The sequence below is a fragment of the Macaca thibetana genome, chromosome X (assembly GCF_024542745.1).
Source record: "Macaca thibetana thibetana isolate TM-01 chromosome X, ASM2454274v1, whole genome shotgun sequence".
In the NCBI taxonomy this organism is placed as follows: Eukaryota; Metazoa; Chordata; class Mammalia; order Primates; family Cercopithecidae; genus Macaca; species Macaca thibetana.
The window spans coordinates 40,769,624-40,785,335 of record NC_065598.1 but is presented as its reverse complement, the minus strand read 5'-3'; the positions used below and the strand labels follow the sequence as shown (position 1 = coordinate 40,785,335).

General features: G+C 38.6%; 2 protein-coding genes across 6 annotated transcripts in view; both read right to left on the bottom strand.

The window, feature by feature from the left end:
• Positions 1-15,712, bottom strand: part of DDX3X (DEAD-box helicase 3 X-linked) — a 451,205-nt gene that overhangs the window by 141,444 nt on the left and 294,049 nt on the right. The window lies entirely within an intron of this gene.
• USP9X (ubiquitin specific peptidase 9 X-linked) overlaps positions 6,879-15,712 on the bottom strand; it is a 152,541-nt gene continuing 143,707 nt past the window's right edge. For 3 of the 5 annotated variants that reach the window (XM_050776170.1, XM_050776169.1, XM_050776171.1), the window contains exons 42-45: positions 11,200-11,356; positions 10,782-11,042; positions 10,023-10,118; positions 6,879-8,283 (exon numbers count right to left, since the gene is read on the bottom strand). In XM_050776170.1, the coding sequence (XP_050632127.1) occupies positions 8,146-8,283; positions 10,023-10,118; positions 10,782-11,042; positions 11,200-11,356 (652 nt within the window). In that variant the 3' untranslated portion in view covers positions 6,879-8,145. The remainder of the gene's footprint in view (positions 8,284-10,022; positions 10,119-10,781; positions 11,043-11,199; positions 11,357-15,712) is intronic. The other 2 variants (XM_050776172.1, XM_050776175.1) reach the window with 1 other exon arrangement.

Below are 15,712 nucleotides of genomic sequence, written 5' to 3'. Positions count from 1 at the left end.
CACTTCAGCATAGCGGAACAGCAGTTAAAAGCCTAAATGTGGATTGCATATTGATAAATTGTTACTCCTCAAAAGCACCTGATAATATAAGTGTCACTCTTTGTTACTTTATCACCCTTTTCTAGAGACAAAAGCACAGAATGAGAGGGACATCCTCTAGCCATTTCTATTTTACATTCTTCTCCAGCCTGCACTCTTGAACAGTGAATTATTTTCCTTGTAATAATGGAGTATTTGCTAATATCAGTGTAAGAGGCATAGTTCAAGGGTCTAACGCTGTGCTGGTAAGTGCTAAACAATAACCCATCATCCAGTTTATCTAGCACTTAACATTACTGAGTTACGAAACCAAGCTTCAGTGGCCATTAGTAAGGCAAACTTGCTACCATTTTAGTGCAAGTCTGAATTTTTGGTTTTTGCTTTTCTGTTAGGCAGAAATTCCGATCTTGGACTGGGTGCAGTGGCTCACGCCTCTAATCACAGCACTTTGAGAGGATGAGGTAGGCAGATCACCTGAGGTCAGGAGTTCGAGATCAGCCTGGCCAACATGGCGAAACCCTGTCTCTACTAAAAATACAAAAATTAGTCGGGCGTGGTGGCACACACCTGTAATCCCAGCTACTCGGGAGGCTGAGGCAGGAGAATCTCTTGAATCCAGGATGCAGAGGTTGCAGTGAGCTGAGATCACACCACTGAACTCCAGCCTGGGCGACAGAGTAAGGCTCTGTCTCAAAAAAATAACAATAAAATAAAAAATAAAAAATCCAATCTTGGAGCAATAGAAAAGGCTAACTACAACCTAAGTGCTTATTTAAAACCAACTTAGCCGGGCATGGTGGCTCACGCCTGTAATCCCAGCACTTTGGGAGGCCAAGGCGGGTGGATCACAAGGTCAGGAGATTGAGACCATCCTGGCTAACACGGTGAAACCCCGTCTCTACTAAAAATACAAAAACATTAGCCAGGCATGGTGGCGGGTGCCCATAGTCCCAGCTACTCGGGAGACTGAGGCAGGAGAATAGCGTGAACCCAGGAGGTGGAGCTTGTACTGAGCCGAGATCGCGCCACTGCACTCTAGCCTGGGCAACAGAGTGAGACTCCGTCTCAAAAACAAAACAACAACAAAACAAACAAACAAAAAAACAACTTAATAGCTTTAGCTTTCAAATCTCTTTAGTACATTCATTCTTTGACTAAGTCAGACTTCCTAAAGAAGATATTTTGGGAATCTGCGTATGGACCATTTTGCTAGAAAAGAGTCATAATAAATGCTTAAGAACATTCTGAAAGTAGGTAGCTGGAATAACTAATTACTAGTACTACTGATTAATATTCTCAGTAAGAAAAGGTACTAACTTACCAAATTTAAGCAGTCCCATCTAGGTTTCTGATTGATTTTAAACACAGCCTGAAAAAGTTGTTTCCTTAATCACCCAGCAGAACACACTAGTTTACATCAAGAAATAAGGGCCACCTCCTAAACATATAGACACCTGAGGAAAATGGATTCTGAAGGGCTTTCCCTCAACACACCATGTGCCCTAAATATTGACTCATTTCCTTGACATCCTGCAAATGCTTCCTGTTGCTAACAGCTATCGTGCAGGCAGTAGTTGGTGGGTCAGAATGGAATGCAATTCTGAACCTCCATGAAGCATATCCTTCCTTCTCTCTGGTCCTAGCAGCATGGGAATTAAGACCCAGACAAAATCATCATTACTTCTGAACTCCAAAGGTGTACCAATGTTTTAATGGGTGGGGGAAGAATTAGATGAGAACATAAGAGAATTAATGGCAAGTGATTTAAGAAACACAGCAGCAACACTGTTAAGAATACATTTCTATTCCTCATGCAACTGAATTGCTAAAAAGGACTCCATGGAAAAAATGTTCCAATATCCAAAGTACCCATTTGGAATACTTTGTTTTTAAACACATCTATAGGGTTGAATATAAATAGAAAATGAACACAATTTTTACTATCTTGCAAGGTGGCCCCCACTTGCTTACCTTTGAGGAGTTTGGCTAGCGCTGGGAAGGCTACAGAAGCCAGTCTCTCTCTATATATAGTTTTTGAGACAGAGTTTCACTCCATCGCCCAGGCTGCAGTGCAGTGGCCCCATCTCGGCTCACTGCAACCTCTGCCTCCCGGTTCAAGCGACTCTCGTGCCTCAGCCTCCTGAGTAGCTGCGATTACAGGTGTGCGCCACCACACCCAGCTAATTTTTGTATTTTTAGTAGAGACAGGGTTTCACAATGCTGGCCAGGCTGGTCTCGAACTCCCGACCTCAGGTGATCCACCCGCCTCGGCCTTCCCAACTGGTGGGATTACAGGCGTGAGCCAACGCGCCTGGCCTCTGTAACTCATTTTCTAACATAGGGAGTGTTTTGACAGGCAGAGACGAGTCCAGGGCACCTGAACCGTACTGGCAGAGCAAGAAAGTCCACTTGGTGTGTTAACTATAAAGTATGTGAAAACTAGAAGCTATGACACAAAACTATCTCAAGAAGACCGCTTACACAGGGCACTTGATTAATAATTTGGTGACTCCTTAAAGGTTCAGTTCCATCAAGCCATTTCTTCATAAACTTGTAAATTGGCCAGCTTTGTTAGCAATTACACATAAAAATAGAATTTCTAATTTCCACTAATGGAAAAAAATGTGAGAAAAGTCCATGACAAAAACCTATTTCCAGATGTGAAAAGACATTTGTCATGACAAAGATTACTACCAGATGGGTATCCCACGTTTTAATATCCATGAAAGTCAGTGATTTTGCTTGCTGAGGCGCCTTGTAACCAATGGCATCTTGGACTTGCTGAAATGCAGTATATTCTGTCTAGTGTTAATGGATCAGAACGAGACTTGTTTTCTCAGATGATGGCTAAAATGATTCCTATTTCACTCTTGAGTTTTGACCATTTAAATAGAATGACCTTAAAATAACTTTTATTTAAATAGCTCTGAAATTTGCTCTATTTAGGAAAGTTTTTTGGTGTAGTTTAAGAAATTTCTCGACAATTTACATCCCTAAAGTCACTGAAACGTTTTATGTAACCCGAACTTTAGTAAGCTATCTAAACTTTCAGGTATAGATAAAAATAAAGATGTCAACTTTTTGCCTATCTGTAAGTTATCAGATTACAATGAAGCAATTCGTAATATTGGCGGCGATGTATTTTTTCAGTTAGATGTACTCATGTAGCTAAAAATACGTAAAATACAGCCTAATCCAACTGGAGGGAGTTTTCCAAACTGCAGAAAAGTTAAATATTAGTTTTCCATAAAAAAAAAAAAGTGAAATTAAATCCAATGAAAATCTGAGATTTGTCTTTCAGCAGTTCTTGAAGTAACCCAACTTTAGGAAAGCACCTCCAGGTTTCTGTGGAAATCTTATTTCCCTGGGACATGACAACAAAGAGCTATTTCTAGACACTATAAACAGCAGACGGCCCAGCACTTTGGGAGAGAGAGGCGGGCGGATCACGAGGTCAGAAGATCGAGACCATCCTGGCTAACACAGTGAAACCCCGTCTCTACTAAAAATACAAAAAAATTAGCCGGGCACGGTGGCGGGCGCCTGTAGTTCCAGCTACTCGGGAGGCTGAGGCAGGAGAATGCCGTGAACCCGGGAGGCGGAGCTTGCAGTGAGCCAAGGTCCCGCCACTGCACTCCAGCCTGGGCGACAGAGCGAGACTCCATCTCAAAACAACAACAAACAAACAACAACAACAAAAAAAACAGCAGACAGAACTTGCTAGAGAGTTAACTGAACTTTCACTTCCCTGGCTCTCCTCAAAACATGTGGTCTGCTTTATTTACAATTTAAGAGAACTGTGAAACATCAGTTTGTCGAATCTTAGTTTTAACTAAAAAGTCTGCAATTAGATCACAACTCATTTCTTTGAGGTCCTTAGGTGTGAATCCACTTTGGGTATACACAATGATGGCTGAATTCCTCATAAACATTCCCCTTTAAAACATTCCCTTCAGCTCTATTACACCTCTACCTTCTGTTTAAAAATCTTGTATTAATAAATAAAGGGAAAACCGAAATTGAATTTATAAAGTTTTATTTTTGTATATGTGCTAAATCTTAGGAACTGTGAACAATCTTCATGTCAGTCTGTTGGCTTGTAAAAGGCTAAGAAGTGCATGACTTGGGTGGTGAAATTTCCTTTTAGGAATCTGAATCTCAAAATAAATTTTCACACATTTGCAGTTTTAAAATGTGGTGCACCTTGCCCCCGCTTCTTTTACACCTATAAATTTGGAGGGAAAGTGCTAAATTTCTGCAAACTTTTTAAAATAATTGTTATAAATACAATCGGCAGCAAATTCTCAATACATTTAGCACTTCTGTAGTGTTTTATCACACTCAAAAACCTTATTTGCAAAAACTAAACACTCAACATATGTGTAGGACCAATTCTGGTTGAGTCCTACTATGAAACCAGTACTTTTTTTCTTTTTTCTTGGTAACACAAAAACTGGGGTGTAGGGGAGTGTTTTCCTTTATCAGCAGTATGTAGTACCTTTAAACTAGAGACCAAAACTGGGCACTTACAATGAAAAGGCAATTTTCTTATCCAGCTATAATCCTAAATAAGGCAGGATATATCCACCAAATTAACCACAAAATTCAGCAAAGTAAAATAGCTCGTGGGAGAACATAAGCTGGAAAAATACTAATAAAAAAACTGAATTACTTTGAAGTAGTCATCTGAATATTCACAGACTTGTTTTCATTTACAAATGTAAGTCAAATAAAAAAGGCTCCTCATCTTTCTAACCACTACTAGGATTAAGGATTTAAGTTATTCACTAAGTTAATCATGAAAAAAAAACAAAACATTTTAATAATTCTAAATTTGTATACACAATAGACACAAGGCTGGGAAATTATCACCAGGAGAAAAATCAATGAAAGAAAAAAAAATGTTATTTCTGCCTCTACAATGCTAAACATGAAAATTCAGTTGGTGGAGGGCTTAGAAACAGCAGCAATATGGTTTTTTTTAACAAGTTGTGCACTGAAATACTTAGATACAATAGGGCAAAAGCCCTTGTTCACACGGTTTTACAACTAAAATATCTTCAGTCTTTATGGTAACACATTCTACTGTCTTCTATAATCATGTCGTTTAGAATTCTGGGGGCTATTTCTTTCAAAGCAACACTGGCGATTCTGCAAACATTTAAAATAGGAAATATATGGCTCAAAAAATCAGTTGAGGGTGAACTAAATAATCCTTAGGCACTTTGAAGACTTGAAATTTAAAATGTGCCGTGTATGTTCAGAAAAAGACCTCAAAATCACCATGATGTTGCTCTTACAATAACATGCATCTTTAAATTTCTGGTTATACATTAATGCTTGCTTTGAGTTAAATATAGAAAATAATTTGCATAAACAAAAATAACTCCACCTTCCCTTGCTCCTGGTCACAACACAGACCACTCTTCCTCAAATGAAGACAAAAATGATTCATGAGCCCCTCACCTGGCACAAGGGGGCTTGTAAATTCAAAGCAACCAAAGTTGGGCTCTTCCTCCAAGTAGAAAAATTCACAGCCTTTTTTGTATGTCAAGTTTTTTCTCAACTAGGAAGTCATTAAAGTTTTTAAGTACATTACATATTTTGTTAAGGAGCAGGAAATATATAAATCTCCTCTCAGATGGTGAGATGGTACACCTAACAATAGTAACTCATCCAAATAAAGTTAACCTATTTCACTTGTTTAAAGAGCTTGGAATCAAGAAACTTAAATTAAAAAACTACCAATTGGGGCCGGGCATGGTGGCTCACACCTGCAATCCCAGCACTCTGTGAGGCCGAGGCAGGCGGATCACCTGAGGTCAGGAGTTCAAGACCAGCCTGGCCCACACGGTGAAACCCTGTCTCTACAAAAATTAGCTGGGTGTGGTGGTGGGTGCCTGTAATCCCAGCTACTCAGGAGGCTGAGGCGGAAGAATCGCTTGAAACCAGGAGGCGACGTTGTAGTGAGCCAAGATTGTGCCACTGCACTCCAGCCTGGGTGACAGCGAGACTCCATCTCAAAGAAGAAAACAACAAAAAAATAAAAACTATCAGTTGGAATTGCAAACACCGTGTGTAACTTTCACTCAAAGTAAAAACTATCTGGTGTCAAAATGTCCTACTATTACAGGAACACCTAGAAGCACAGGTTGACTACAGAGTACTACAAATAAGATACCCAAAGCTTTATCTTAAATACCTGCCCCTTTTAATCACAAAATAATGCAATGCTCAATTTTGTTTCTGCTTTGTTCAGTTCCAAGTGTAGCCTTTTGACAAAACATTTCCCTATTAACTGAATTGTAAAAAATACAACCAAGCTTGTGCTCATTAAATATACATGTATATAAAAAACATACAAAAAGTACAAGATTATGTTAGGAAAGTTTTACAGTGTCAACATCCTGATTTCTCAAAATCTTCAGTAAAGGGCCAAAGGTCAAATCTTTCTGTGCACAAAAACTCAGTGTGACTGAAATCCTGAATCAGTGTCATGCCTAGGCATGCTATGCACAGAATGAATTTTAATATGCAGTCCTCTGTGAAAAAAAAGGACAAAAAAAGTAACCAAAAAAAAAAAAACAAAAAACAAAAACAAAAACAAAAACAAAAAAAAAACACACCACAGGACAAAAAGTTCTTCTTAAATCAAATTCTATTTGTGAATTCAGCAAAATAATTTCTATAAAATAAAACAGCAAAATATTTAAATAGAATAGGGTGGGCTGTATCTGTTTGCAGGGTATTTGGTTTTTAGACAGGTTCCAAAAAATTACACACATTCAAGTTACCAATTCTCTTTTAAATACAGTATGAACTGAGGAGTTCCTTATTTGTAATCAAATGTTTATTCTGAAATTGTGATATCTCAATTATATTAACTAACCAGTAGTTTCTTTTTTAATGAGACCCTGCTTTGAACGTTAAACTTTTTGGAATAATGGAAGAGGAGCTAGGACAATTCTTGCTTTCAAGTAAAATTGTGACTGAGCAGAAAATCAGCCAGCTATCTTGGTGCAGAGAGGTACTCCAAGTATCGTGGGGTTCTGATGACTTCCACGTCACTGGGATCCAGCAGAAGGAAAGTTTGAGAAGATTCACCTAATAAACTCTACCAAAGAAACAAAACAAGCACACCAAATACAGTCTTCTATTATGCTCCAGCATCTTGGCATAGCAAATTTTTGCATATTTGTTTTATATTTTTTAAAATTCCCATTACTGATACGTAAGTGTTCTTTATCCCACCCAGAGATTGAACTGTCAAACATTATACATAAGGAACATATGTGCAACTGAAAACAGCCTGTTTGTCACATTTCTCGCCTTGTTTTATATTTTAATATTCTAGGTGTAAGAAGTAAAAGCTCTGAGTAATACAGCTGTCACTTCTCGGACAACTGCTGTCATTATGGTAACTTTTTCCTCACTGGCTACACTAACTTGGTGTGAAGCCATGCTAAATGTTACAGCATAACTATAGCTTCAAAGTGATTAACCTAATATCAGAATAAAAAGGCAATGAAAAAAATCTAGAAACAGTGTTACATCACCAATTTTCCACATCAACCAAATAATTTAAAGGTTACCAGCCTTACACATTGCTCATAGCAAAATTGACTCCAGTGGCAAAGAATTAACATGAAACTATTGGTGTGGCTGACATGAATGGGCTCTGTTTTGTTGCTGTTGGGTTTTTTTGTAAAGGAGCTGAACCAACTGCCATGAGGCAGGCAACACTGGTTGCAGAGTGCAGTGGGTATAACAAGAAAATTAACTTTTGTAGTTTGTGTAGATCTGTGAGTCTCATCAAGAAAAAAGTTTCTTGCTTAAGAATTAACAGTCAACATTAATATACTATATACACCTTTGCCATTTACACATTAGCATCAGGCCATTTATTACAAAACACTATACACTTTCCACTGCAGGCGGGTTATATATTGACAGCAAATTTCTGCAGATAAGACAGTGAATAAACTCTCCACTCCATGTTGATTAGGAATAGTTTTTCTAGTTTTAAATATTAGCCAGACACAGAAAAAGGTTGGACTGTAAGGCCTGGGTGCACAGTCTTGATGGAACCAGTTAATTATGTGCATTTCATTGATCCTTGGCTTGAGGTGGGGATACTTCTTCACTGCCTTCATAATTTTCTTGTGCTCGTTGGCCAGTTCTCTGAGGGTTGTTCATGTGATGTGCTGCTGGGCCTGTATATGGCTGTCCATGCACATGGTTATTCTGGGAAAGGAGAAGAGATCTGCATGTTAAAACTTTTCACGTAGTAAAACAACTTCAAAATCATGGTCTGAAGTCTCTGGAAATGTAAACTTTTATTCTTGGGACTTACTCTGTAAATACCGTTGGACTACTATTGTGCAAGAACAAAAACAAAAACAAAAAAAGGCTTGAAAGAGAAAAACATAATGTAAATGCAAACCCCCAAACCCTGAATAAGAGCAGTGATTGTGTAGGTCCACATACATCTTTGGCCAAAGTGATTTTTAGTGCCAAAATGATTTAGACTCAAGTCTGGCAAATAAAGGATTAACCCACTGTTGCTCTTGGTAAAAAAATGTTCAGAAAACAATCTATGAGCATCTATTGACTCTTCCACATGCTAAATCCAATTGACTAACCATGATACAAGATATACAGGAGTAGTAACCCTGAACTCACAATAATGCTGATTAAAAACAGAACAATGTTCAAGATGATAAAGTAACCAGGCATGATTAACATAAGAGCTTTCTCAGGGTCAAAGGAAGTTAACCTCCCTTGTGGATTTGGTTCCTTAACCTTTTAAAATGTCTGAACCCTACAGTGCTCTCATTTTTCTGTATATGCTCCATCAGCCAAGCCAAGATTCTAGACTTTTTTTTTGAGATGGAGTTCACTCTTGTTGCCCAGGCTGGAGTGCAATGGTGCTATCTCGACTCACCACAACCTCCACCTCCTGGCTTCAAGAGATTCTCTTGCCTCACCCTCCCGAGTAGCTGGGATTACAGGCATGCGCCACCACACCCAGTTAATTTTGTATTTTTAGTAGAGACAGGGTTTCTCCATGTTGGTCAGGCTGGTCTCAAACTCCTGACCTCAGGTGATCCGCCTGCCTCAGCCTCCCAAAGTGCTGGGATTACAGGCATGAGCTACTGCGCCCATTTCTACAGATGAAAATACGTATGCTCAATGTGTACTTCCTAACTATTCAGTTTGCTTCTGTGTACACAGTGAAACGTAAGAAAGAATGCCTGAAATATTTCTCCAAGTATAGTTCCTGGACCACCAGCAGCATCACTTGGGAACTTGTTAGAAATGTTCATTTTCCAGCCCCTTGAAGACCTATGAAATCAGACACTTTGGGATAGCGTCTAGCCCTCTGCTGGAGCAAGCCCTCCAGGCAGACTCATGCCTGTTCAAGTTTGAGTACCATTGCCTCACAAGAGCTGATTTAGTCACATTTCGGTTTCAGAAAGAAAAAGTTTTCATTTAGAATGTTTCTTCATCTCATTTCTTTTGCTATTTATTTACTAGTTTATTTACTTTATAGCTAATCACCTATGGAAATCTACCCAAATCCTTTTTTTTTTCCAGTGATTTTTACCATCATTGGAAACCAAGGACTTCTTACTTCATTGCATATCTTAATGTTTTTGGAATCCAGGTGAAGATTTTGCCTCACAGGAAATGTCACCACAATCCTTACAATGATCATTTCATATTGACATAAATTCTCATAGTTTTATTAACTACCAGCATAAGGACACCTTCTTGACAAGGAAAACCCTACAGTGGTTAAGCTCAAACACGTTACACCATGACCCCCGCTCCAAACCATTCCTCTTCTGATCATGCTCCCAAAGCTAGTAGATAATCCTACCTGTTACTTTGTAGTCACAACCAACAATTGAGTTATCCTCTAAAAATAAGCATAAAACCTAGTTCTAGGGGATAAAACCACAAACTGACTCCTGTTTTACCTGTTGATACTGAGATCCAGGTGAATGGGGGTACAATGGGGCATCTTCAGGTGGAGGCGACTCATGTTCATCTGGGGCATCTTGGTCATCTGGCTCCTAATTTTGAATATTTCAAGATAAAGAATTATGTAGGCAAACTCAAGTTTATTTTTAACTTCTATTTGAAATAAACTTTAAAAATCTACAAAACTGACCCATTAGCAACTTTTCTTTTACTGCAGATAAAGAACTTTGGGAAAAAAACAAAAAACAAAACCAAACAAAAACCTGATTTGCATTCTCTCAGAACTACTACATTTCAGACAATTTCACAGAAATTTCTCCAAAAGAAGGCTCCCTCATTAGCTTAAGATGACACAGAATAAACATTTTTCTTTTCTGTTTTTGAGACGGAGTTTCACTCTTGTCCCCCAGGCTGGAGTGCACTGGCACGATCTCTGCTCACTACAGCCTCCACCTCCTGGGTTCAAGTCATTCTCTAGCCTCAGCCTCCCAAGTAGATGAGATTACAGGCACCACCGCCACGCCTGGCTAATTTTTCTATTTTTAGTAGAGATGGGGTTTCACCATGTTGGCCAGGCTGGTCTTGAACTCCTGACCTGAGGTGATCCGCCTGCCTTGGCCTCCCAAAGTGCTGGGATTACAGGCATGAGCCACTGCGCCCAGCCGAATAAACATTTTTCAAAACCCAAAACTTCAACATAATCTTTTAATAATATCATTAATACATAAACACTGGCCTATAAAATAAAGAATTACTTTGCTCTCTTCCATTTCTATCTGCTGCACACTGGTGGCTTTTTTTACCTCCTCTGGACAGAGTTCACAAGCTTTTGCAAGTGTCATCCTAGCACTATGTGATCTCTCCAAGAAATAACCATTTGATGTTTCATTGCTTTGCACTGGGGGAGACCAATTGTTGTAAGTGTACTGTGGATTGCCAGTATATGGTCTTCTTTCAAGTTCATCTCCAAGCCATTCTACTGCCCAGGTCCACTTTCTTTTAAGATCTCCATTGCCCTGCAAAAGAAAATAAAACCACATATATAAGAGGATTTGGAATACTTCAAAGTTAACTTAAAATGACAACCCCAAGTTCTCATTATTCTCTTCTTTTAAAACAGAATCCTTAATTCTGATTAAGATTTCTACAAAATTGTAAGAAAAAAATCCTCACCTGCAGGATTTGGTAAGCAACAGGACAGTTACTAAATAGAGCTACCATACATTTTATACACTGGTATGCTCTTTTTTGATAGTGATTCTTAGAGCGTTGGATTGTGTCAAACAGCCCATCTCGGTCATCTGGAATTCCTTTCAGTGCATTATGAATTCTGAAAGAGAACCAGATATAAAATAAAAACATCTAAAATCTAATAGCTAATATATACTGAGGGCCTACTACGTGCCACTCAATAATGTCTTTGATTTAGTCATTTAATCTAACATTAGACAACAGGTATTATTATTAAACCTTTGTTTATTTATTTTTTGGAGACGGAGTCTCGCTCTGTTGCCCGGGTAGCAGTGCAGTGGTGCCATCTTGGCTCACTGCAAGTTCTGCCTCCTGGGTTCATGCCCTTCTTCTGCCTCAGCCTCCTGAGTAGCTGGGACTACAGGCATGTGCCACCATGCCCAGCTAAGTTTTTGTATTTTTAGTAGAGACGGGGTTTCACCATGTTAGCCAGGATGGTCTCGATCTCCTGACCTCGTGATCCATCCGCCTCGGCCTCCCAAAGTGCTAGGATTACAGGCATGAGCCACCATGCCCAGCCTTATTATTAAACCTTTTAACAGATGACAAAATTGGCACAGAGTTACACAGCTTGCTGAGGTCATATAGCTGTGGAGCAGTCTGACTCCAGAGTCTGCGCTCTAACTTATTACCAATCCAAAATAATTCTGCCATGTATGCAATTTAAACACATTACCTGAAGTGAATTCAGGACACTCAAGAGTAATGCAAATTTTAAAGAAGTTAATAACGAAGTTTATGACTGCTGTAGTCGAGGGTAATTTGCTATACATCAATACCTTCTATAAAACTGCATCTCTGAAGGCAAGTTAGGATTCAGTGACATAATTTGGAGGTACAGTATTTGAATTCTAATAATGAGAATACATTGCAGGCAAAGCATTTTGACAGGCAACAGTACAATTTGGCTGATTTGCCAGTAACACAGGATTTCATTTCAGTTTCTCCCAAACTACAACGGAGTAATAATACATAGCCAACTAGTTCCTGTCTTTCCCTGAAATAACTAACTTAAAACATGATTGGAGGGGCACAAACATGCCTTGTTTCTTTTGTGTTAAAAATATTATGTGCCAGTAAACAAAATATTATTCAGCTATAAACTAATGATATATGCTATAACATGGATGGACTCTGAAAACATTAAGCTAAGTGAAAGAAGTCAGACACACAAATTGCATGATTTCATTTTTATGAAATGTCTAGAATAGGCAAATCCACAGAGACAGAGAGCAGATTAGTGGTTGCTAGGGCTGGAAGGAATGGTGAGTGACTATTTAATTGGGTAGGGGTTTCCTTTTGGGGTAATAAAAAAAATGTTCTGGGACAGGCGCGGTGGCCCACGCCTGTAATCCCAACATTTTGGGAGGCTGAGGCGGGTGGATCACAAGGTCAGGAGATGGATACCATCCTGACTAACATGGTGAAACCCCGTCTCTACTAAAAATACAAAAAAAATTAGCTGGGCGTGGTGGCGGGTGCCTGTAGTCCCAGCTACTCGGGAGGCTGAGGCAGGAGAATGGTGTGAACCTGGGAGGCAAAGCTTGCAGTGAGCCGAGATCGTGCCACTGCACTCCAGCCTGGGCAACAGAGCAAGACATCCTCTCAAAAAACAAAACAAAACAAAAAAACAACTCTGGAATCAGATAGTGGTAATGGCTACACAACAGTGTGAATGTACTAAAAGTCACTGAATTGTATACTTTGAAATGGTGAGTTTCGTTATGTAAATTTTACATCAATTAGAAACATAACCTGGACACTGAGAATCTAAAGATTCTCATGTACACTATGTATTTTACTTAATAGTATGTTTCTTTTTTTTTTTTTTTTTTTTTTTTTTGAGACGGAGTCTCGCTCTGTCGCCCAGGCTGGAGTGCAGTGGCCGGATCTCAGCTCACTGCAAGCTCCGCCTCCCGGGTTCACGCCATTCTCCGGCCTCAGCCTCCCGAGTAGCTGGGACTACAGGCGCCCGCCACCTCGCCCGGCTAGTTTTTTGTATTTCTTAATAGAGACGGGGTTTCACCGTGTTAGCCAGGATGGTTTCGATCTCCTGACCTCGTGATCCGCCCGTCTCGGCCTCCCAAAGTGCTGGGATTACAGGCTTGAGCCACCGCGCCCGGCAATAGTATGTTTCAATTCAAAGTAAGATTTTTTTCCTCCATCAAATGCATTCATGATTTCCAAACAAAACAGATTACTTCAACAATTTTGCAAAGCTTAATCATTTCAGACAAATCAACCATGTTCAGGCCCTCTTGCTGTTTAATCTGAAACGCTACATATAAATTGCTTTTACCTTCAGTTTTTTCAGGTAACAATGAAGTGCTAAATCATTATTTCTACCGTATCATATTTTCTCCCCATTATTAGGATCAACCGTTCTCAAATGCCATTTTTATTAATACTACCTTCACTTGCCTATTACCTGATGCCAAGCAGTGCTGGGCACATGGTAGACACTCCATAAATATCTGAACATTGTTTACTGAATGAACTAAAAGCTCATTATGAGAAAATTATTTTCATGTTTGGGCCAGTGATTCATTTAACAACAGTATCTTACTAATCTGATTACACAAAAGTGTAATTCCCACATTTGCTCTAGCACATATGTCTTTGCCATTATCACTTGCTCTAATCAAACAAGAGCTAAGATGTGATTAACTGGTTTAAAACTGTAAGTGCGTACAGTATTTTCCTTTCTTAAAAAATAGAGGCAAGATCTTGCTATGTTGGTCAAGCTGGCCTTGAACTCCTGGTCTCAAGCGATTCTCCTGCCTTGGCCTTCCAAAGTGCTTATTACGGGGGTAAGCCACTGTGCCCAGAAATACAGCATTTTAAAAAAAGAAAATAGTAAAAGTTAGATTTCATTAAAATCCACTCTGAAGAAAGCTTTCAAATCCAATGAACATATTTAGAAGGGCACTGAATACTGCCTGAATAAATGACTATAATTTTGAGCTACTATCTTTTGTGTCTCACAAAAATTTATTTTTGGTTTAATGCTATTTTTACAGTATTTGTTTGAAATCTATTATGGTAAATTTGGAGATAATTTGAAAATACTAAGTCACAAATTCTGGCGTTCGCAATCCCCACTAAAACTCCAGATTGTAACTTCTCTTTAAGCATTTTGTTGTTACAGAACTTGTTTTTGAGTTTGTTTTATTACATTGGCAGATGGGAGGCAAACTGCGACACAGACTTTGAATTGTTTTCCCAAACAAACTATTATACTATCTTCCATGTGGGAAGGTAAGTTCTAAAACCCGGCAGTGCTGCCAACTAATAACCATAATTTATCATCAATTATATAACTCTTGGGATTAAAGATAATATATTCAACTTTTACTGCAAAAACAAAAAAACAAAAAAAAACAAAAAAAACCCCAAAAAACTGAAACAAATAGAAAAATTCTGGTTAAAGTTTGAGGGCCAGTTAAGCTGGATAACCTTAGTTTTTACGGGGGAAAAAAGTTAACATTCTAAAACTTCTCATAAAAACTAATTATAATTGATCCCCTCATTATTCATGAATTCCACATTTGTGAATTGCTTACTTCCTAAACTTTATTTATAACTGCAAGATCAATCATCAAGGTGCTTTCTTGGGCATCTGTGGACACATGCAGAGCAGCAAAAATATCAAGTTGTCCAACACAAACGTCCTTAGCTGAAGTCCAAAAGAGTGTCATTCTGTCTTGTTTCAGCTTAAGCTGTAAACAAGTGTCCTTCATGGTGTATTTAGTGCCACATTTTCCACATATTTGTGCTTTTGTTGGTTATTTTTATGTTTAAAATGACCCCCAAGTATATAATGTTGAAGTGGTATCTAATGTTCCTGACCACAAGAAGGCTGTGATGCGCCTTATGGAGAATGTGTTGAGAAGCTTAAGTTCAGGCTTAAGTTACAAAGCTGTTTGGCTGTGAACTCTAAGTCAACAATATATATTAAATGACTTTAAATAGAAACACACATAAAACAAGGTTATGTATTGACTGGCTGATAAAAATGTAAACAAGAGGCTTATAGAAACCTAATTCTGTATTTCCTCCTAGGAGTAATGGTTCAGTATTTGCTAACTCAGTGTCTGTGGGGACTTTACAGAATATAAATACCATGAAAAATGGAAATCGTACTTACCTAAAGCCTATTTTTACATATACTATTATACTTCATGTGACTAATGACTAAGTTACTTCAAGAGACTAATTCTAAAACAAATGTAATCTAATCATAAAATAATCCTCAGGCATCATTAATGAAATTCAAACATTTACCAAAAGCCCAAGCTAGCTCTTCCTTAATTAAAAAAGTCATTCTAAAGAAACAGGCTTATTAAGTATGAAATTTAGGCAGTGAGAGAAAAGAATAAAAGAGGAAATAAAATTCTGAGGAAAGGGGGAGAACTTGTTATTTACCCTTGTCCTA